Here is a 25177-nt window from a genome sequence, read left to right on the forward strand (position 1 = left end):
AGCGGATTACCTTTAAAAAAAAGTTGCAAAATTGCAAAAACAATCAAAGTGTGGACACCACTGCACTGGTGTAGGTCCTAAGAAAAGGAGTAAGAATATATTTTTTTAGATCCGTGTCCTTTAATGCAAGTCATGGAGTGCTTTTCCTAGGAGGATCCAACAGATGTCAGCTTTGTGTTGCAGATGTGGCTCCCCTCTCCACGCTGGCGGTGTCAGGAGGAGGATGCTGTTTGGAGGAAACTCGGCTCTGGGACCTAATCGCAACCGGGACGAGCTCCGCTTTATTTGGATGTTGAGGAAAAAATGGCTACCGGTAAAAGGAAGGAGAGGAAGCGCTCACCGCTTTTAGGTTTGCGCATCGTCTGAGACATATGGATGCACACATTGGAGATTATCGTCAACGTTCCCACCGAAGTACTTCGCCTCAGAGGCCGCTCACTGGTGAGTAGGACGGCGGATACGCTGAGGTCTCTGGAGCGGCTAGTTAGCATCGCCAGCTAGCCGCCTAGCACAGTTAGCATATACAGGAATGTTCATCACGTCAGTTAACAGCACCAGCAACGGTGCAGCCGCTGTTAGCGTCACAATAACACCATTAAAGACGAAATTATGAACTCAATTCTCGCACTATAACGTGTAGTTTAAATATATATCTTTATAATTTGTTATTTTCAAAGCATTTCATTTGAAGACGTCACGGTTTAGTTTGACAGTTGTCGCTCAGATGCTGCGATGCTAGTGCGATCAGCTGGTTAGCTTCTTTGAGCTAACATGTTTTAACTGGAGGCGTTTCGGTGACCAACTGCAGGTCTGCAGCTGGGTTTTAACTCCGAGCTGATGGGGCTGGCTGAAGGAAAATGGGCTGCTTTGGAAAAAAAAACCCCACAAGGACACTGTCAAGATAACCTTGACAGACCCGAGAATGATTCAGTGTGAAGGCATTTTTATTCGTCAACATTAGTAAATCATGGTTGGGGAACCAAATCCTTAACCATCGATGGCTTTTGACTGTATATTCTTGATATTTCGCATATTGTGGGTGGTTATATCGACCAGATTTGTTGTATTCTTGTGCGCCAAAGGTGCAGATTGAGAATAACCTGTGGTTGCTTCTGGTCAGCGTATTGTTTGTGGGTTTAGGGCCGACTACCTGGATGTCTGCACACCAGTTAATTAACCTACATCTCCGTCTCTGCCTTGTATAAGGTATGTCAAAGCAAACTATTTAACCCGTATTGGCATTAAAACAACTAAATTATATAAATATTGTGTGTATATTTTAACAGGATATCTATAGCTGAAATTTTGCTGCAATTTATTTAGAAATGGTGACTGAAATGCATGATCTCTTTAGAGTATGTGTCAGTTAAATCTATGTAAATGTATAGGTTTTAATCCATATTTCTTACTTTTAAACACAGCAACAGAGAATATTCTGTCTTTAGGAAAAATGATTTCTGCTAGTTTTATTTTTATCACTAAATATTTTTGTTACATTCTAAAGTTTCCCATTTTTTTAAAGGAGTCCAGATTTTGATAAGGTGTCTTCTTATGCATCCTGTCAGTTGATTTTTGGTATTTAGGTAGTTGGAAAGTTTAACATTAGAGGCTTCTCCATTACAAATGTGCACAATATTTTGTCGTTTTTCTGCTAATGTTGAAAGAAACACAATTTCGCAATTATGGTGTTTCCTTTAAAGGATAAATGCAATTAAAACGCACGTGAATAAGTTTGTTCACACGATATATGATTATAAAACATGCTGATCCATCGTCCTCCAACTACTTCCTGCTGTCTTCTTCTTTGTTGCTAGTGGCAACATGTGGTTGTTGATCATGAGACTCGTGTGATGTGTAAAAAGTGCTTTCATTGCAGTTTTGTGAACTAAACAAATTTTGATAAATGCTAAAAAAGACCTCATCCTTACAGCAAAATGTTTTATCAAAAATTTAGTTTTTTTCAAAATTTGACAGTCTCCATTAAGCAGATTTATTCTCAAAATGTCAAATTATGCAATCATCTGGTCAATGGAAATGTGGCTAGTGTGATCTAGTTGTCTCCAGGCATATGTTGCAAGTAGGAATTAAGAAAATTGTTGTGGTTGTGTTTACGTTATTGTTAGTAATTCTCAAATCTGCAACCCATCCATCTGTCTGTCCATTGTCTGTACCTGCTTATCCGTGCAGGGCTGGATTTGCTTATTTCCAGCGGTCGTTGGGTGAGACGCAGGGTACTTCCTGGACAGATTTCCAGTCCAACACTGGGCAACACAGCCAGTCACACCTTACAACAATTTAGAGAGACCAATCAACCTTTTTTACTGATTACAAATGTGGGCAAATCTTTGTCAATATTCTGCTAATGTTGAAAAACATAATTTTGCAATTGAGCTGTTTCCATGAAATAAGAGAGGAAATTAAAATCACATGTGTATATGTTTGTTCACGTGATAAATCATTAAAAATCATGACAGCGGGGAATGTAAACAGTTTCAGCCATGGCTCTGGTTCTCATCTGTCTGCCATCAGACATTTTTGAAAATGATTTGGATTCCCCAGATTCCTACTTGAGTCTCAGGCTAACACTGCGAATGTCAGCCTTCGCAGTGTTAGAACGTGTTCAACAAAGTTGACCGCAAAGTAGAGAAGCTGCCTAGTTTGTAGATCCACTTTTATTTAACTGCTTGCATGACCCAGTTTCCCCAGGATTCAGCTGTTTCTCAGACCCCCCATGTTTAATTTAGAATACCTTTACAGACATCAGACTCCAGCTCACTTAGTGGATGCAAAACAACCCTAATCATCACACCTTCACCATCATGCTGGACAGATTTTACCAGATGTTTACACTTATTTTTTCTAAATATACTTCTGTGCATTACAAACAAAAATCATGCCTCTGGCTCATTAAGATTCAGCTTTGCAAACCTAAGTCATGTTATTTTTAGAAAAAGGAAGTCGTCTTCTTATTCTCAACCTATAAAGCAAGCCACGCTTGTTCAGTCCTTTTCTTATTGTACTGTCATGACCTTTAGCATGGGGCATTTAGCATGCTAGCTGAAACCTTTAATATCTGAAATGGAGCTCTTGGGATTTTCTTTCACTTCTCTAAGCATTGAACTGTCTGACCTTGAGGTCAGCAACAGCTTTAATTGAAGAAACTCAGCGTTTCAGCTGTTTTGCAGTTTTCTTGACGTTTTTTTTTCAGTTTTGCGATGCAAAGAAACGTACCACTCAGAAAGAATCTGTCAGTCAAATTAAAAGATTATGTTAAAACCAAATATAGATTTTTAAATTTATAGATTTAACTGATGATAAAAATTATATATTTGTTTCTCTTAGATTTAGAATAGGGTTTGTCATTTCTAAAAGTTTTTAATATAACCATTTTCCCCAAAATCTTGTGTAGAAAATACCTCACACCTTGTTAATTTTCAGTCTGTTGCTCACACAGCAGGAAATAATGTTTTTTGTATGACATAAATTAGGTTTAAAGGCCTTATCAGTGTCATTTTCCTCCAGCTGCAAGCCTTAAATAGCAATAGACATAAAACATGCACGCAAGCTGAACCTGATTCACTAAATTTTCTTCAGGATAAAGTCTGCAGATGTGGCTAAAAGAAGAATCTTTGTAGCCACCAGCAAAAAGCAATGAAGCAGCACTTTTCCACCTTTTTTGGCCACAGATCAGCATTAGAGTCAAATCTAATATAAAATCCAAATTATCTGAAGTGGTGGTTTAATGCCGAGCATTTAGATGGATTTGCACGTTGCTCTCGATGCTAAACAGTGTTTCTGTCTGGTTGTAACTTTATCTGGAAATTGAGTTTATTTCTGCACAGAGAGCCGTGTGTGAAAGGACAGCAGAGTCACTGTGTGCTCGTACTGGAAGCAAGAGGCTCTGATTTCATGAACTTTGTTTTTCCTATTTTAGTATTTTTATAGCTAAAACAGGAAAAAAGTGAGTGATGAAGTGAACTGACCCCTATTGACTCTGACGTATCATATGAGGATTTCTGATGTGGTACAGATCTGAATATTTTGGTTTATTTACTGTTTTGGAAGGCTTTGAAATACCAATACTAATTTCATCTAACACAGACTTCTCTTTAAAAATTGTATTGTTATATAAAGGACAGCATCTAAATTATCCCCCCTGATCCTTGACTTATATGTACCACAAGATTCTCTGTCTTCTTATTAGATTACCGTAGCTCTATCCAAAGTAACGGCACTGCTTCCATTGTTTACATCCTTCAGTGTTTCCTCATGAAAACTTGCTAAGCCCAGTGGTTGGGATGCTAAGGCAGTCATCCAGCAGCCCACCGTGTTTTTAAGCTAAGGCATGTTTAAAGTTGACAAGAAATTTGAAAACATTAGTAGGTAATTATGTGCTATCGGAAGGCATTATTAACAATGCCTAAACACCAACTATAAAGTCTTAAAAAGCAAACACAAAAAAATAGATTTTTTTTTTTTACTTTATTCATTAAAGTAGTTGGCATATAGACTAGGAACAACAGCAGTGGTGAATAAAAATACAGAACTCCTAACCTTGGTCTCCTTATGTGTTCAAATACTGACTTTACGTTTCACCAAAGAGACACTGGTGTCACTGTTACTGGTGCCTGGTGGGAGTGCAAGTACAGCCTGGTCACCTGCCAGGCTTAAAATACAGTCATGAACTTTACTTGTGCCCCAGGAAAAGCTTGGTGAACATTCAGGCTTATAATATAATACACTTACCCCAAGTAAAGCTTATTGCACTTATTGTGCCCCCAATAAACCCTGGTTGCCCCTTTATAATACACTTATAAGCTTTGTTTGTACCCCAATAACAACCTTGTGGCTTGGCAGGGTTTTAATACACTTATAAGCTATAGTTGCACCCCAAGTGAAGCTTGGTGGCCCGCCAGGCTTATAATACACTGGGGGAACCCTTAACTGGATTTATTATGACGCATGTCACATGTCAATGAGATAAAATGTGATATGACTGCATATGCTTGAAGACTATTGGATATGTATCTGATTTAGTACTGCATATGGAAGTGGCAGCAATTAGATTTTTTGGATGAAAAGACTGGATTTATGCCATCCAGACTTCCCTAAGCTAAGTCAGATATAGGTCGCATTTGCATTGGGTGACAGTTTAATAGGATAAAACAAGAACAGCTGTCTTGTACTGCGTGCAGAGCTGCAGACATGCCTCAGCATGTCGTAGAAAATACAAGTTCATTTTAATGAGCACACTGAATTTGTAGCCTTCATTGTTCAGAATCGGTTGTATGTTTTAGTTTTTGATTGATAGGTCGCATGTCAAGACTTATCCAGCAGTTTAATTTCCTTTTATTGTGTCGAACAGACTGTTTTTAATAGGAAAAGCTCAAGACCTTCACAAATTGAATGTTAGCATACAGTAGCTTTAGCCTTGACGTCTTCCATTCTTCTGCTTTTCTCCCACTCGGCTTTCATTGCTAGCAGGCTTTGTAACTTGAAACTCCTGTCAGTGGTTGAGTCTGCTTTCCTCTGCAGGGCTAAAACAAGGGTTGCCTTGACATAAATACATGTCTTTCAAATGAATTTGTTGTTTTGATTCATTTTATCATATAAACTGCCTCTTATTTTAGGTAGATTTAGCAGTTAACTTAATAGGTGTTGACTGTTACTGAGCTGTGCCACAGTTTTCTAACAGCTTGTCAGTTTGATTGTAGCCCAAATGTAGGCAAATGTTACTCTGTAGTACCCTTTCAAACTGTATATTTTAATCAGTATTAAAATATATTCTGGTAATTCACCCTGTGTTTACTGTATATCTTCCCCAGCTTTGATGTTTGGTAGCTGTAGATTTGATCAGAATATTTGCATTGCACTGCCCTGGAACAAACAGTTGCTTCATTGTCTGATCATCGTGCTACAAAACAGGTTCGACAGAACCGGGGTTACTTTCTGAGATCTGGGGTAACTAATGCAAACAAAGAAGATCTTATTTACATGTGACGATAACAGCCATAAATCTGTCATTTTCCACTGCAAATATCATTTATTATCAGTGTTATTAAGACATGATGGAGACTTTTAGAAATAATCATCATCAATAATGCATCAAAAAGCTCTAAAGATAAAAAGGAGAAATTGGGAAATTAGACTCCCTGTCTCTTACTATAAATTGCGTTTCATACAGTTTTACATGAATGTAAATAGAAACATTTCAGTAAATCGTTTGTATGAAAGAATGAAAGCAAATCTTCTGACCTGATATTACATCTTATCCCTGTGATTTCCTCTTTGTGCTGCAGCACTTAGGATTTTGTGCTTTGTTGGCCTGTTATTGATTCGGTGAAACTATGAAGCTACATGTAAATCTTGCGGATAATGCAGATTCACCTCCGAGAGAACAAAGAGCGATTCCTTTTGGACCAAGTGAAATGCGTTACAGAGGATGACGAAGTGAACTGTCAGATAGAAATACAGCATCAGACTTTGTTTTTTATCAGGCTCTCTGTATTAATATGTAACATAATTGGATGATTTTTAATTAGCCCAAACACAACCATGTTTTCAGTAAGCAGTTTTGTTTTGATATTATTTGATAAGCATTTGTTTCAATAAGGGATACATAATTTATAATTTTTATAAATTTGATTTAGATCTTTAAGGTCATGTTTTGATGTGGAAACTATTTTTAATTCAATTACGTGTCTGACAAGAAGGAGACATGGTGTAAACAAAACATTTATTTAAAACAGTTTCATACTTAATCAAATTCCTCCAGTTTATGTTAAAGCAAAAATAGGTTGGTGCCTAAAGTTCTGTAATTTAAATGTCCATTGTTAGGTTAGCTTGTCCGCCTGGCTTTTTCTTAAATAGAAAAAGTATCAAATTATTCTAAGTACCTGCGGTGACTGAGTGGACGCATAATCCCATTTGAAGTGTACTTGCTAATAGAAGCTGAATGGATTTTGAAATCAATGCGTTTTCGCATTTTGAATTGATTTAAAATTTCAAGGCCTTGGAACTGCGATTTTTCAAATCTATGTTTTTTCTGCACCTGTAGATGTTAGTCAATGTTGGATGATAAACGATAATATTGTTGCTTTGAGACCATTTTCAAGTAATAAGATGGTAATGGCATAATATGCAAGAAACATTCTCAAATATTAATCAACTATAAATTCTAATGAACATTTAACATAGGAACTGGAAGACGTTTTAGATATGCACAATAAATAAACAAAATAACAGGAAACAGCAAATAAATTGAGTTAAGTCTCTGTAAACAAAATTATTGATAAATCATACATATGTATATATATACTTGTATATACATCATTTCCCAGAGCAAAAAACCCAAAATAGTTAATAGTCTGTCCGTCTCATCTAGTTGTGTTATGTGCTTTTAAACTTGTTTTGCAGAATTAATTTAGGAACCACAGGAAGTTTGTTTATTCTTAAACTGAATAATTTCAGTTTTTTTCATTCTCAGAAGGAACCAAAAGTGCTGAGGATAACAGGAAGTCAGTTTAGACAGTAATGTCTTATTTAGCTGTTGTGCGTCATTTACTGTGCTGGTAAATTCAAGGATAATTTATGCATTTTAAAGCTTTCAGGAATTTCATAACAATTTTATTTTTTTATAAATAATGGATTCATGTTTCGGTGTTTTGAAGCTGCATGTCGGCTTCGGGTTATTCTATAGACTAGTCAAAGCAGGGTAATGGTTTGCTGTTTTATTGGACAGATGGAAAATGAAATATTCCAGCTTTGTTTATTGCCGTAATTTATTTCAATGTGTTTTTCATAAACTCTAATGCATAGCCACATTGAGTCATAATATAAAATGCCCTGCATGCTCACATAAACACTTATAATGCAGTTCCAGTTCACACAATGAGCCCAGTTTTAGGCAGATAATGCGTCAAATAACATTCTGGTTCCTGAGGATCCCTTAAGGCTGTATAACACAACAGCTTTTTCTCTCGCTTTTTCTCTGAGACTGGTTGGTGTTTTATTTTATTATTTACTTTTTAAATCTTCAGCTGTATATTCAAGTTTGTGTGTTTGTTATGAGAATGTGTTGCAGGCTTCATTCGGTGCGGCGCAGGATGTTTTCTTTTCCCTGCTGGAGTCATTTTATACACCTCAGTGTGCATCTGGAAACCATATTCCTGAGTCTTCTTCCTCATAAATATGTGAGCAAATTTCAGCCTTCAATAAAAAATAAATCCAGGAGCGCTGGGTGGCTCAGTTAGTAGAGCGCGATCACCATGTGAAGAGGTTATAGTCCTTGATATGGTTTTCATGGGTTTGATTCCCACTTTCTGCATGATTTCCATCTATTTACTGTTCATCAAAGGCCACTGATGCCTAAAAATATAAACTCAAATAGCAGAGTTTTAAAAGGGATCATCCTCGTTAGGCCTGTCGCAGTAAGCAATAAATCATTTAATAGGATAATAAATTAAAATTAATTTGTGTGATTTTCTCTCTCTTTCTACCAAAAACTGGATGAGAAAAGTCTTCAGTCTGGTGTCTTGGTCTCAACTAGACCTTTTTTGAAGGACAGTTTTGTTTACAGAGACTTCATAATTCATTTTATTTGTTGTTTCTGTTAATTTGTTTATTTATTTTGGTTATTTAAAAAACCTTCCAGTTCCAGTGATAAATGTTCATTAGGATTTAAAGTTTATTGTTCTTTGAGAATGTGTTATTGCATTGTTATGCCACTGTATTATTTAAAAATGGTTTCAAACAATATCATCGTTTTTCACAATAACTTCTGGTTCTCTTTCACACCGCATTGTCAAATGATCCAAACCAGTAGAAAAAACTGTTCCCCAGTGGTGGCGTTGCATCAAGAACTACTGAAGGAAACAACATGAAAACCTCAGAGAAAGACATGAATGTAACTTCCTTCTTCGCTAAATGTGAACAAAAATGGAGTACCGTCAGGCTTTAGGAATAGTGGGATTTCTCTTTTGTGATTGGTAAAAGACCACGATCAAAACAAACTCCTGCGTTTGGTTTGGTTGTATTCACCCAGAATGCCCTGCGCTATTGTTTGCTTCCTGCTGCAGTTCATGTGGCGTTCACATATTCATTCAAACCGTGTCAGAGTTCACTTCAACCGAACAGACCAGTGTTCACTTTTTGGTCTGAATTAGAATTTGTTTGTTTACTTCCATAGTTCTTGCTACAGCGCCACTACAGGCAAGGAGGGGAACAGGTTTTTTTTTCCAATTAGTTTGAATTGTTTTACAAAGTGCAATGTTAAAGCAAACTGACAAACAGCCTAGAGTTTGAGTAAAGCAGACTAAACAGGGCTGAATTGTTTTTTAATCTAACTTTCCAGATTTTCCAAACAAAAAAAGGAAGAATCTATCGCTCACATGAGAAATTCTACAACTGCTAAAATCTCATGCCACTCCATTTTTGTTTACATTTTGTGAAAACGGAGGTTGTGCTCAGTGTCTTCTTCAGAGGTTTTTGTGATGTTTCCTTCCACAGTTGTGGGTGCAGCGCCACAACAGGCGAGGAGGGGAACAAGTTTTTCAATTGGTTTGAATAGTTTGACAAAGTGCGGTGTTAAAGTGACAGACAAACTGGAGTTCTGTTAAAGCAGATTAAAAACAACTGGTGTAAATACACCCTAAAGTGTTTTTTTTAAATCCAACTTTACAAATTTTCTTGAACTTTTGACAGATTTTTCACAAATTAACTTTAATTCCTTAAACCACATTGACAGTGGTTTTTAATTTAGCTCATTTCTTCCCCTCCTCTTGACGAAATGGTTCATTCCTCTCTGTTATGGATGTAGTGTTCGCCACACTCCACCCTCCTCTCTCTCTCTCTCTCTCTCTCTGAAGCTCTGTACACCCCACCCGGTGTCAGGGGGGGATCAGCTGTGCCAGTCCCGGCAGACCACACACACACACAGTATGCTTAGTGGAAAACAAAGCCTCTAGCACTGCCAGTTGAAGACGATCCCTGCCTCCGCGCTCTGTGCGTAGCATGTGCTGTTCTGATGCTGCCAAGACGGAAAGGCATGACTCCGCCATCGCCAGGGCTTTTCGGAAAGGAACGTTTTCACAGGGGCACGAGCGGCCGATTTCTGCCTTTTGATGGAATATTTTTGTTTCTTCTGGTGGTGAAGAGTTGAAATGCTGGCAGAGCGCAGAGAGAACAGCAGGTAGGAGAAATCAGAGCTGGGTGCTAAGCTTGTCTCCGTGGCGACTCTTAGTTTGTTTACTCACTTCACCGATATAGAAACACACCAGTTTACAGGTTATTGATCATCACAGCTCTTATTTTCTGTCGTTTTAATCTCTGAAGATTAAATGCAGTAAGCTATAAATAAATCAATTAATGGTACGATAAATTAAATGAGCTCAATAATTTCCATTTGCATGATTTATCGTTTTTCTCTTTTCTTTCTTCCTACCAAAAACAGGATGAGGAAAATCCTCAGTCTGCTGCTTTGGTCTCAACTAGACCTTATTTTGTATTCACAGGCTTCATAATACAATGTATTAGTTATTTCTGTTGTTTTGAGTATTTATTTTGGATATTAAAATGTCTTCCAGTTTCTGTATTAAATGTTTATTTGAATTTAAAGTTTATTAATCTTCGAGAATGTATTCTTGCATTATTGTACCATTATATTACCTGAAATCTTGCAAAACACTAAAAGCTCCTACATACTAAACTTTATATTTAGAAGTTATAACAATAAATACTTTGCAATATGACTGGAAATTCAAAATAAATTAATATTGAAGGCACATAATGACATTTTCAATATGCTGAGGCAAGTATTTACTAACTTTTGGGAAAGGCAGCTCATTCTTTTGCTATATTAACATCCAGACAATAGCCAATCCCACACAAGCAATGGTTACTATGGGAACCTATTGTTAAACCATCAATTTTTTTGTCAGTTTTGTCAATGCACATGGAACAAAACACAATACATGTAATATATTTGGTATTTGTTAGACAGGAAGTAGTATTAACATCTTGAAGCAGCCCAGGCTGATAACTGACTTCAGTCTGTGGAGCTGGATAAAGATTCAGGTGATCGCAAGGAAGCTGTCCAGTCTGAAATACTTGAAGAGCACAAAAGACAATCAACTTTGTCACTATACTTAGAGATTTAGAGATTTTTTTAGTCAAAATAAGTCAGTATTGGACAAAATTTGAATGAGCAGATCAGGCTTCTTAAAGGTAAATGATTGATCAGAAAATGTAAATCAGTGCACCCGTATGAGAAAAGTTTAATTCCTGGAAGGTTAATCAATATTTTTCTTTTGCCCTTTGCAAAGAGTACAAACAATCGTCTCCATGCTTTTTTCTTGCATTTTACAACCTTTTTTTTTTTTTTTCAAAATTCCTTCTTTTACGTTGTTTAGGGATCTTTTAGATACCCATCTCTGTTTTTGTTGATTTAAATCATAATCTGCCATGTGTATTCACTGATTTGGGCTTAACTGTAAAATTAAAACAAAGTTGAACTAAATCTGTTGTTCTTTGAAAGAAAAGAATAATTGAGAACTTTATTCCAGTCAAAGCATCATCAATGCATCTGTAAATAAGTATACTTCACCTTATCCATGAATCTAGCAAATATTACTATAAATCAAAGCAATAGCTGCATGTTGATAGTAAAATGAATGGTAGATATAACTCAAGTCTTCTTCTAGGACGTCCTCACACCTCTGTGCTTCCTCTAACCGAACGTTAAACACTTTGCAGAAGTGGCAGATACACTCACTTAGGAAAAACTTTCACACTCAGGCTATTATTAGAGCAAATTAACCGATTTGCCATGGTGTGTTCACAGACTGGAGGAAAAAAATTATTTGTAGCTTCACAATGGAGCTACTTTAACATGAAAATCAGCCAACTGGTCCCCTACCAAATGATGGGTATATTTCTTACACATATTAGTCAGAATCTGCCATGTGGGTCTTTCTAATGTTTCCAGAGCAGGCAGTTTCTCTCTTTGAAACCAAACGTACCAGCATTTGTGTGGGGGTTTGGCGTGAAATCAGCACTCTGCACTCTTTTTAGTTTCTCTGAATTAGCATTTTGTTGGGAAAGTTTGTGTTTTATCTCGCTGCTGTCAAATCCCCCCATTCCTTTTCTCTTTCTCCTCCACCTTCCCCTGCAAACTGACATTACGTCACTTTCTCCAGAGGAACAACCAGACAGGCTTTTGAAGAGCTGGGCCTTTCCAGGGCATTGGCTGCCTTCATCTCCCAGGAGTTAGTGTTAACTCTTCAAGACGTTCATTGAAGCTGGCGTTCGCTTAAAGAGAGTGCTTTAAAAAACTGGAAGACCCAGAAAACAGGCACAGATTCCCACTGCAGAGGAGTTGTCATTCCATTGATGCCACCAACTCGTTTTCTTTGCTCCAGCCAAGACAAAAACATTTTCTGATGCAGTTTTTTCTGGCTGTGCCTGTAATATAAAATTAGTTGTGATAAATGCATTTACTTTTTGCTCTATGGTGGTGATTCTTTGAACAATGAAGGTAACATCATTAAAGATGCTGTCTTTATCGTTCTTGTCATTTCAGCTTTGCTTGAGATTCATCAATATTCAGTGAGCCGTCTGCTTCTGTAGGTCAAGTCCTAGACGCCGATTTCAAATTTTCTTTTCTATTACATCAGGACAAAAAGACAAATGATAGATGCACAATAACAAATTTTGCTGGACGATAAGTGGTCCCAGAAGTTATTGTGATAAACGACAATATTGCTGTTTTGAGACCATTTTCAAGTAATGTAATTGTAATGAAATAATAATGTAAGAACACATTAAAGATCAATAAACTTTAAATGCTAATGAACACTAAACACTGGAAGTGGAAGACATTTTAAATATCCAAAATAAACAAACCAAACAACAGAAACAGCAAATAAAATGAATTATGGAATCTCGGTAAACAAATAAAGGAGCTAGTTGAGACCAAAACACCACACCGGAGACTTTTGTCATCCCGTTTTTGGTAGAAAGAGAGAAAATATAAGAACAATAAATCATGCTAATGGAAAGTGAGGGTGTTTTAATTTATCATGCAATTAATTGATTTATTGCTTATTGCCACAGTCCTAGTCATTTGGCCTAACCTGGAGTTTCAACTGGTCGCACACATACGCATATTGGAGTCCGTGTGTGCAGCTCACCAAACAGAAAGATCGGTGATGTCGAGTCTGAAGTCTGGGCCACTTATGCATGTCATTAAAAACGCTGAGGAAGAAATATCGGTAAATGTAAAAACGTCAAAATTACGCTTATGAGACCAGTTTCTGTATTTGAAAATGTATTATGAATGCACTTCCTCTTTAAACGCTTCTACTTTTTTAATACAGTCAGATTGTCACGATAAATTTTACTGGACAATAAATTATCACAGAAATAGTTGTGATAAACGATAATATTGTTGTTTTTGAGGCCATTTTAAAGTAATAGATTGATATTAGCATAAATTACAAGTTCACCCTCGCAAAGATGAATAAACTTTGATTTTGCACAAAACACAATAATAAATTCAACGGAAATAAAAACCACACATAACACACAGCAGTGAGATATAGTAGTAAAGAGGTCTTTGGGTTCAATGTTAGAGAACCTTGTTTTTTTTATCTTTTATTAACTTGTGGAACTCTATATTAAAACTTTGCCGACCCTCTGGCCATGTTTGAAAATCTGTCTCCACAGCTGCCAGTGTTGGGTGGAGAAATCGGTATCCTGTAAGGAATTAAAATTGCTTGTGCTTGCAGTTTATTCTCTGCAGCCATTTTGCATCAGGAGATAAGAGAGACTTGCATCTCTATGAAGAAATTAGCTGTGCTCAGTTGCCAAAGGTGTGGGTAGGCTGTTTATTCAGATACTAAAATGAAAAACAGAACTAGATCTGTGGTGGGAAAACAACATTTGATAATGAAGATATTTTAGGAGGCTGGAAAAATGAACTTAGCAAGGAGCAAATTTAGCATCTTGTTGTGTGGCTGCATGGCGTTTTCATTTATGTTACTCTTAACAACTCTTATGAAGCCCAAGTGGCGTCATGTGGCTGCAGACACTAATTTAATTATTTTTTTAATGTACTTTTCTAATTTGTATCAGCTTTGTTCAAAAAGAACAGAGTACAATGACGGATTCCTCATTTCTTCCTTCTGGAGTTTAAATTTGGTCACAATATTTTGTAGCATTTATTGCAATAATGATACAAAGTGATAAAATATTTTTGTCATCAGACTGAATGGCTTTGACCTCACAGCTCTGTAGTCAAAGCAGCAAAAACACAAATACTGCTCTTCATAAAATGCACATTTTCAGCAACAAGTGCCAACAAGGTGCCAACAACAAAGTGCCTTTCATAAGTAAATGGAAAATAAAACAACAAACAAGCAGAAATTTATATTGCAGTGACAAAGTAAGAGAAAACTTACTTTGGGTTTGGGTTTTTAGCCTTGATTTTACAGAACTCAGTGTTTCAGCAGTTCCAGTTTTCTGGAGGTTTGTTTTAAATTAGTGGAGCAAAAAAACTAAATGCTGCTTCTCAGTGTTTGGCTCTGATTCTGTGGATTTAAAGTAGACTTTAGCCAGAACACCTGAGTGATCTGAAGGGCTGACACAACAACAAGAGGTCTAAGTTATTCAGTGATTTATAAAGTAAGAAAGTGTTTTAAAGTCTTTTATCTGAGACTACAGGGGCCAGTGAATTTTCCTCTGATCCCTCGGTGTTTGGTTCCCATGTGGGCTTTCATATTGTGTCAGCTGCTTTTATTTAATCATTTGTGTGTTTGTCTGGTAACTTTGTGGTCTGGTTACTGTTTAGCAGGTTTGTGTTTGACTTGTTTCTGCTTGTTTTTTTTTGTTTTTTTTAGAAAGCGCAACCAGGCTGTAGCGCTGTTCTGAACAGATTCAAAATAAATTTTTCTGTGGAACGATTGCTGCAAAGTGTGCTGCTTTTGTCCTGCTGTTAGAAAAACTGCAATGTCAATAATATTGGTATACATTGCAATGAGCATATCAGTTACACTATTTCATGTCTTTCTCATTTGTGCTTCCATAAATTAGTGACCTTTTTAGCATTTTGGGTAAAGTCATTAATGATTCAATTTTCAAGTAATATAATAGTAACAGCATAATAATGCAAGAACACATTCTCAAAGATCAATAAACTTCAAATTCAAATGAACATTTAACACTGGAACTGGAGGACATTTTAAATATCCAAATTAAATAAACAACAGAAACAATAAATTAGGGCTGAAACGATTCCTCGAATGATTCGAGTACCTCGATTACTAAAATTCCTCGAGGAAAATTTACCTGCCTCGAAGCTTCGTTAATTTATGTTTTATTAGTTAGCGCACCGTGTTCCGGCCGGGACTTCATTTGCGTTGCGCGGAGCTCTCACTTCCGCCTCTGAGTTGTTGACAAAAGCTAAGTCTCAGCGGCATAAAGTCCAATCTTCAAGATTGGCCCTTGGGGATTTTATTGATTGATGATAATGCCCGACTTTTTATCGTTTTTGGGGAACCAATAAGCATCCTTAAAATGACTGGGGGAATGCCTGGAGTACGGCAGCATTTCTCCTACGGTGCTGCTGGTTGAAAGCGAACGGCGGGAAGAGCGCTGAGGTGAGCGGATAGCCTGAACAGGGCGGGCGGCTGAGTAGCTGATGCTTACCGTGTAAATGTAGCTTTACCGACGAACCGCACAATAAATTTCATATCCCGGTCTGAAGAAACGGGTGGCGGAGCGCATCGTACATGGCTGGTAGATGAGTTTCTGAGTGTGACCAGTGAAGGTGTTGTAAATATCCCGTATTGCTTCCCCCCGTGTTCGTCCCCCGGTCTAACGGTTCGTCAGTCCGCTGGTCTATTTCCTCCCCTCCACCCCATCTTACGTTCTTCATTCGCCCTCTCCTCCCACTCCAGGCGACATTTCCCGTATTTTCAAACCCAAAGCGTGACAGGTTAGGTGGCAAGGTGAGTTTAATTAATCTATTAAACTCACTGAAGATGAATACATGAACTAAAAGCTGGATTGTAGACATTTTTATAAGCATATTTGTGAGCCTGCCTCTTTGTTATTAAATTCAATATAATTTCAGATTTTTCTATAACTTTTCTTCTGGTTAACTTAGAAAGTGAGCTATTATTGTTACAGGTTAGTTTTCTAAACTACAATAAAGCAACTGTTAGGGATGCTCAAATATGAAAAATTGGACTGATATTGATATCTGATAGTAACACCGGTATTATGCCAGATTTACCAATATTTCATTTTATAATTTTTTTTATCCGATTACTCGATTAATCGTAAGAATAATCAATAGATTACTCGATTACTAAAATATTCGTTTACAACAGCCCTACAATAAATACATTTAGTTAAATTATCCATACAAAAACAAAGCTAGCTGAGACCAAAGCAGCAGATTGAAGACTTTTTCACCCATCTTTTGGTAGAAAGGGAGAATAAAAAATAAATCTTGAAAATGGAAATTATTGAGCTTGTTTTAATTTAACATGAAACTGATTAATTAGTTATTGCGAAAGGCCTAAACTATTATTCAAAACCTTAATTTATCACATTATGGCCTATTCTATAAGTCTTCTAAACCCAGCAGCATCTTTCTGGTGAAATGTCTGTTTCTGATCTACCAGAACTAGAGAAGAAAGTCTGCAGGACTCTGGTTGCTGTAGGTGGAGTGAGCGCTAATCCTTCATGTGTCACTGCCTTCCCTTTTGTTGGTTTTTCCAGCTCAGCCTTATGCTGAAGTCGTATGACATGTGTTTGGCCCAGTTTGCGGTCCGGTTCCTCGCTGTGCTCCGGCTCCGCCGTTCTCTCTGCACTCTTATCTGCTTCACTGGCTCTCCGTTACATCGGCTCCTCGCTACAAAGCCAACAGTCAGCATTGTTCAGGAATAAATGCTTTCTTTGATGTGCTTCAGGGATATGTTACAGGACAGAAATAGATCAGCTGTTTCAGCATAAACATGCAACAATAAGGGGAAAATCGTGTCATGTTTTTGTACTGTAATTGACCTCAACCCATTTGTGGCTATTTGCTCTGAATAAATAACAATAGTGTTGGATTCACTCCTCCAATTCCACTAGGGGGCTCTATAGTTGTTTTGTGTTGGTCTGTGAATTAATGTGTAGAAGAAGAAAACGAACGGCGGACCAGTAGTGTACTTATGCTGCGTTAGCTTAAACTAAAATGCCGAACCTGCCATAAAATCACATCTTACTAATGTTTGAGTGTTGCCCAACGTTTATATTAATGCTGTAAAGCTGTAGGAGATAAGTATTTATCTGTTCTAAGCGTGCGCTTGGTGAATTTGCTAGAGCTAATTAGCCAAATGCTAGCTGTTTGCTGCACTGTGATATATGAATGCTGACGTTTATTATATTACGAAGTGTTCTAAGAGTAAACTTTGCTTTATAACCGGCTAGTCTAGTCAAGCCAAGCTCCTAAATCTATGTTTAAGTTTGTGTTTATTGAATATTGCAATACTAAGTATTGACATTTTGTTTCTTTTTTTTATTTTTATTTTTTTTTATTACTTTATTTACAGATTAACCGGCATGTCCGTGTAAGCACTCGGCAATAAAATTAACAACTACAGCAACAACGGCTACCTTATGTTCTTTGTAACAAATAGTTATCGATTGATCGATTGTTTTGACGATTATTCGATTAATAGGATAAGAAACTTGGAACATTCTGTAGATTTGTCATTTAATCCTTTTTATAGAATGATTAAAAAAACGCATTGAAAGATGCAAATAAACAAATAATTTTGTTCCTTTTAAATGATAAAATCAATATTTTATTGCCTGAAATGCAATAAAAGTTTTCTTTCAGTGAACGCTTGATCATTTGTAGCAAAGGATGCATCTGTTGATTATTTTTGGATCAACCAATTAATATTTAGATAGCAAATGGTGATTAGTAGATTTTTTACAGCATTTAAACCAGGTGAAGCTAAAACTTTCCTTCTTGAGGAGTTCTAGTTAGAAAATATCTACAAATAGTGTCTTTTTAACCTTAAGTGCAAAATATTTGTAGTTTTTATAATTTTTTGTCTTACTGATCTGAATATGTTGTTTAAATACTCCAGTTAACATACTAAATTATTTAAATAATTGTCAACGATTACAATTAATCCTATTAATCCAGTTAATCATATCAATCTGATTAGTTGGATTGATTATATCATATTCATATGATTAATACAATAGAGTTAATCATATTAATCAACTAACCGTTTCAGCTCTAGGATTAAATCTTTTAACCTGATTAATCGTATCAGCCCTTCAATTAATCATATTAATACAATTAATCGTATCAGCCCCACAATTAAATCATATTAATCCGATTAATCATATCAGCCCTACAATTAATCATATTAATCCGATTAATCGTATCAGCCCCACAATTAAATCATATTAATCCGATTAATCATATCAGCCCTACAATTAATCATATTAATCCGATTAATCGTATCAGCCCCACAATTAAATCATATTAATCCAATTAATCATATCAGCCCTACAATTAATCATATTAATCCGATTAATCGTATCAGCCCTACAGTTAATCATATTAATCTGATTAATCGTATCAGCCCTACAATTAATCATATTAATCCGATTAATCGTATCAGCCCTACAATTAATCGTATTAATCCGATTAATCGTATTAATCTGATTAATCGTATCAGCTCTACTTGCATGTCTGACATTTAATTCTTAAAACCTTATAAAAAATTTATCATTGACTTGATGCTTCATTTTTACTTCCTTTTCCTTTCGTCCTCAGTTAACCTGATTACAACTGTTTTCATAACCATTTCGTATTTAATTTTTGAGGTTTATTATTTTACAAAATGGGTGAGAAAATATTCAGGTCATTGGAGCAACACCTTGGCTAATCTTTACACCGATTTCATAATTCCAGAATAGTTTCTGATTGCAGTTTGACCTGATCCAAGCTGATCCGAAAGACGGTTTCATAACGGTTCCTGCATCCTTGAGTGACGACTTTGGGCTCATTGGCCCGGATATATTTAAGCCACTTCTGCTTTTGGTTCCTTCATTTCTGATGTCCTTTCGAGTTTTTCTTCTTGACTGGAAGCTTTTCAACAGGACACGACCCGAGTTTCTATCTGAGCTGGCGGCTAAAGTCTGGACTTTAGTGCTGATGCTACTAAAGCCACTTCTTGATCACTTTGCTGGCTCAGTCAAATGCGCTGAACACCAGCAGCTTTTCCCCACAAGCCCCACAGACTTTCTGCTATCTGACCAGCTGAAGTAGAAACAGCCAAAAATCTGCCCATCAACAGTGGAGAGCTACTGTGGATTTGTGTTTAGAGCTAGCATGTTATTAGGAGTAAAATAGAAAGAAACAGTGATTTGTGTCATAGCAGGAAGAGGAAGGACAGTGGCTGTAGAGGAACTGATTGCTGCGGCCCACAACCTGAGACAGAATCTGCACAGATCACCGCATTCTTCTTTATTTACACTGCTAAAACACAAAGTTTTACCAAGTATTTTTGCTCTAGCTTCTAGTGAAAATAACTCGATAGACTTGAAATAAGACAAAACTAGCCTGAAAGTAACTTTTCAGCAAGATATAGAAGCTTGTTTGATGACAATAATTTCATAATATTGATAAAAAAGTACTAATTTCATTGGCAGATTCTATCACTTTTAAATAAATAAAATAAAATGCCAATTATATTCTGGTTACAGCAGTTCTCAATGCCATTTCTAATTTCATTTTTGTGGTTTATTATTTTACAAGATGGCCATAAAAGTTGAGAAAATATTCAGATCATTGGAGCAACACTTTGGCTAATCTTTACACCAATTTGACAATCCCAGATTAGTTTTTTCTCACAGTTTAATAAAAACTGTGATAACCATCTTTCGGATCCTAACTGATCCGAAAGATGGTTTCTTAATCATTCCTACATCCTTGAACGATGAGGCTTAAATTATTGATTAATATAATTCCTTAATATTTGCCAATATTAATGAATTAACTCTAAACGTTTCTTGTTGAAAAGTTACTTGCAAGTTAGTTTTGTCTTTTTTTCAAGTCGTCTTAATTATTTGCACTAGAAACTAGAAGAGAATACTTAAGACTTTGTGTTTATGCAGTTTAGAAATAAACAAAATAAATAAAGAATAATAACACAGATTATTCATGATACATTTCCGTCTCTATTCTGGAAATGAAAGCATGAACAAAAATGGCTTCCTGTTGCAGCAGCTTCTAGTATCAGGAGTGGAAATTCAATTCTTTTCCCTGGTGATTAATTTGTGAATCAGTTCCCACCCACCGCAGTTTCACATAGGAGCTCACAAGAGATTTTTCTTTTCCCAAGTAAAGTCTCTACAGGCCAATGTTGTTAAGAATTTCATAAAATACCAAAGATGAAACTTGGAACTTTTGTCTAATGATCAGAAGAAAATAATAGAAGTGTGGCAATATTTTTGTTGTCTTAACTTGTGCAAAGCGGTAAGCAGGTCAAAATGTTTTATAAAAACAGAAAGAAACTTGAGGTGATGGTTTTCTAAAACCTAAATGAAGAAATCATTTCCCTATTTAGATCTAACTGCAACCAAACCCTGCAGAAGCTTCTGCAATAATTAAATCAATACAGCATTTTCATTACAGATCAGTACATTCTGACAGTTATTATTAAACATTTTAAATGTTATTTGATCAAAAATCAGTTTTATACACTTCAACGTATAGCAGAGCTATCATACCATACAGTTTAGAAGAGCTGCCTCTCCAGGCCTGATAGTGATAACATGACTTTAATCTCCACCTGCTCCAGGCAGGGTTATAACCTTCCTTTGAAAGCCTACACTTTTATTGCTGGACTTGTTTTAGTTCCTTATCTCAGACAGGCAGAGCTGCGGGTTAGTAAGGGCCGAACGCTGCGCTACGCTGCTTCCAGACACCCGCTGTATTGTAAATGTCAAATCCTTCTCTGCTTTGATTTTTTTCCCCCCATCATGTGTGTAAAATGTGTCTGAGACCAACACAGCATCCAGCCCTGTCTCTGGTTATTTTCTGATGAAATCTTTGGCCAAGCTACAGATAAAAGCCACAAAGCTGTGATGTGACTCAACGGAGTGACTCACAACATGATTACAGCAGTATTTGTTGTTCCTTTCATTTCTGGCTTTTGGGTCTTACGTTGACTAAACACAGTTAAGAGATGTTTAAATGTTAATTTGTTTCCAGATACCACAGTTCTGACGTGATTGTTTGCACTCCTGGATTAAATTCTGAGAGCTTGCTTTGTAAAAAAAAATAAATAAAAAATTGTTCTCCACTTGGAATAAAACGGCAGCAAATGGCGACTGTTGTGTTGTGCAGCGTTTGGTTGGAGTTCAAGCAGAGGGCAGCACTGAGGTTTTGCTAAAATGACTTTCTGAAGTCCTTAGTGTGGAGTAATGTTGTTAGTGTCACAGATGCTAGATTTGTGCCAGCCAGCTGTCGGATGACTTCATGATGTCGCTCCCTGTGTTCCTGCATGACGGCATTTAGAGCAGGCATGTCCAAGAGTTCAGCTTAAATATGACAGTAGAGTCTGAAAACACTAACTGTTGATGAAAATGAACATTTTTGAAAGTTTAAGAGAAAGATTTTTTCAGATTAATAATATATATATATATATATATATATATATATATATATATATATATATATATATATTACTGGGGGGTACAACAGTAAGTATTTTTCTTTACATATCTTGTCTCTGCTTTCATTGAATGCAAAACAGAGAAGCCAGACAGTTAAAGATTTAAAAATGATTAAATAAAATCCTCTGGGAACCTGAGTGGAGATGGTTATAAGGACTGCTAATCAATCTAAAGCAGAAAAGCTTCATTTTCCAGTTTTCATTACCTTGATTATGATGCCAGTAAAAGCATTTGTTCCTTCAAAATAACAACATGATGAAAGAGTGGGCATATGAAGAGGAAAATATATTTTTCAAGGTTAAACTCTTCCTTCATTTCCTTGCATTATAATTCTGCTGTTTCTGGTTTTATTATTGGATGTTTATGTGCTCTATTTAGGCTCAACGAGTGTCTCCTAGCAACCAGCTCAAATAGTCTTGAGAGACGCTGGCAAGTGGAACAAATGGCTAAATGTACTGATTCTCAACCATTCTCTAGGGAACAAGAGCTCAAAATTAATAACAGCAATGTTTGTTTACCTGTTCCTGTTCTGTCAGAAAAAAACAGACCATTAACTGACAGTCACAGTGCTCTACAGTCATCTTGCATAATAATAACATGTTTATTTTTGGGTAATAAGCTATTTTTTATGACATATTTGTTGCTGTCGTAAACCACAAAAGGTGTTATTAAATTATTTTTGTTTTGATTTTAATAAACAGAATTGTATATGATCAAAATAAGCGGAGACATGCAGACTACATTCTTCTTTTATGTAGTGATATATATTTATTGCAGACATGTCACCCCCTATAGGCCAGGAATGGTTATTACAACTGTTTATACATTTTTCCAATACGAAATGGATTAATACTGGAGTGAATTTAATTAGCAATAGATAATACATCAGATAGACTATTCAATATGTAGAATGTTCACTAGATCCGATCCAGAACCGCACAGCATCCTGGGGATGTAGGCATCAACTCACTCACTCACTCTTTGGTTACCTAGCAACAACTTGTTGAGTAACTTGCACAGCAGCAATTTCATGTCGGTGTGCCTCATAACTGCTGAAAAATAAAAACTGGAGTAAAAACGGTGGATAAAACTGGAAATGTCATGCCACCAGTTTGGTAATATTTCAGATACTTAAAACAAAAGATGAATCAATAATTATTGATATCGACTGATAAGAAAAATTTATCTAGTCCAGCCCTACAACATAATCTACAAAATAAAAAAACATTTGTTTCAGATTTTGTACTTTCTTCAGAGTTTTTAGATTCTTGGCAAATGAAACATTGTTACCTAAGAGGATATAGTTTAACGTAGACATGCAGATGTATCTTTATTAACATCGGTATTGGTCGACGTTAATCTTTTTTTTTTTTTAACAGTATTGGGCCGATATTGATAAATTATTATTTCCATCTTGTTGCAGCTTTTGTCATCTAAAGAACAAAATCGGGGTTAATTGTGTTTCTGCTTGGATGACCAGCTGTGGCAATTGTTGTTTTTCAGTTTTTCTTGTTTTGACTTACAAAAGTTTGATGTTTTCATGATAGATTTGTCACATTAGCCCAAGTGTAAATCACTGCCTCTGATTTAAATCTGTTTTCTTTCAGGGCTGCCTTTGCCCTGACAAAGCCGCTCAAGATGAACATGGTGAAACGGATCATGGGGCGACCGCGGCAGGAGGAGTGCAGCCCGCAGGACAACGCGCTCGGCCTGATGCACCTGCGGCGCCTCTTCTCCGAGCTGTGCCACCCGCCTCGTCACATGACCCAGAAGGAGCAGGAGGAGAAGCTCTACATGATGCTTCCTGTGTTTAACCGGGTAAGTCGCTCCAAGAGGCCCAAACCCAGGCGGATCAATACCCATCGTCTCTGTTACATCTGTTCTTCGGAAGGAGAGCAGTCAGAACACCTTCCTGTTTCTACCAAAATGAACCAGTAAATTACATTCTTCTCACCTTTTTCCTTTTCTTACAGTATCAGCAAAGTTCAGCTATAAATTAAAGGTCCACTTTATTTTCAGAACATACCACCTGTTTTTATTATGATTTACAAAGAATCAATTAACTTTCTTAAGCTGTGAGAGTATTGTTTTGTGAATATTTGATACATTTGCAAGAGTTAAATTTTTCTTTGTCCTTTTCTTTACAAGAGAAAAACAATAAATCACGTGAATGGAAATTACTGATCTGATTTTAATTGTGATAAATTGATTTATTGCTTATTGTGACATGCCTATAAAATGATGTTGACTTAAAGTTTCTGATTTGTATTTTTTTAAATATCACTTGTATCTGTTGAGACTTATATGTCAAGCTACATGTCAAAATTCATAAATAAGAATAGAAAAACATGGCAGCAGTTTTGACTTTAAATAATACAGAAAGCTGGGCCAGAACTACAGAACAACACCAGGTGCTTGGCATTAGCAGCATGTTTGTATTTTTTTGCCTGCTGTACCACAGTGAGCCAGTAGAGGTTTAAATTTGTGTTTTTTCCATATAAAAACTGTGAACATAATGATGGCTGCTTTTCCAACTCTCCTGCCTGCTGTAGTTATAAAACAATCCTCCATTTTTGTTCTGCATGCAGCCTGGTTGAGTGTCCTCGACAGACTGAAGAGCAACACTAAGACTTGTCAGCTAATTATCCAGCATTGGCAGCGATTCAGACACTGGTGGCGTAATTTAATGTCAGATTTCAGAAGCACTCCCTGTGCAGCAGGCCCACTTTTCTGTCAGATTTACTGGAGACACAAACACAGGAGGAGGAGGCTTTGTTCACAGCAGTGCAGTTTTATCTTCAGAACAAAGCAAAAATATACGCCTTTATGTTTTCTAACACACATTTGTCTGTTCCTTAAGCTGTAAATGTGAGGAATCTGTGAATTACTAAAGGTCAGAAATGATCATATCTGTTCCTTACTTTAACTTTAAGCAGCTAAAGAAAATCTGCTCTGTTTTGTCTGCAGGTTTTTGGCAATGCTCCGCCCAGCAGCATGATGGAGAAGTTCTCTGACCTGCTGCAGTTCACCACCCAGGTGTCCCGACTCATGGTGACCGAGATCAGACGCAGAGCCTCCAACAAATCCACAGGTGAGCTGGGCATTTATCATCTTTAAGAACTTTCATTATCATTGCTACAATAAATTGCAATTAAAGATGTTTAACACCATCCTAAACTGTTGGAATTGTTAGTTTTACTGTTGATGCAGTTACTTTATGCAGATTAATCATACAAATCCAGTTCTTTTTCTGACTGAAGAAGCTTTTTGACAAGGTTAAGGTTGTTGAGTTTTTCATTATAGCTTAGTTTTATTTTGTTGTGACTTTTTGTGTAATTCTTTAGTTATAAGTAGTTTTTAGAGAGTATTTACTAGTTAAAAATCGGTTAGTTTCAGTTTAGTTCTCATTAGTTATATTAGTAGT

General features: G+C 36.5%; 1 protein-coding gene across 1 annotated transcript in view; it reads left to right on the forward strand.

Moving 5' to 3' along the window:
• The first annotated feature begins 349 nt into the window (after window positions 1-349).
• The window catches only part of wdfy3 (WD repeat and FYVE domain containing 3), a 93714-nt gene continuing 68886 nt past the window's right edge, over window positions 350-25177 (forward strand). Inside the window, exons 1-3 of the mRNA XM_088008630.1 lie at window positions 350-441; window positions 23361-23571; window positions 24721-24844. Coding sequence (XP_087864756.1) covers window positions 23392-23571; window positions 24721-24844 — 304 coding nt within the window. The 5' untranslated portion in view covers window positions 350-441; window positions 23361-23391. The remainder of the gene's footprint in view (window positions 442-23360; window positions 23572-24720; window positions 24845-25177) is intronic.

Source organism: Poecilia mexicana, unplaced genomic scaffold (genome assembly GCF_051168715.1).
Source record: "Poecilia mexicana isolate PSO_F unplaced genomic scaffold, ASM5116871v1 scaffold_9, whole genome shotgun sequence".
Lineage (NCBI taxonomy): Eukaryota > Metazoa > Chordata > Actinopteri > Cyprinodontiformes > Poeciliidae > Poecilia > Poecilia mexicana.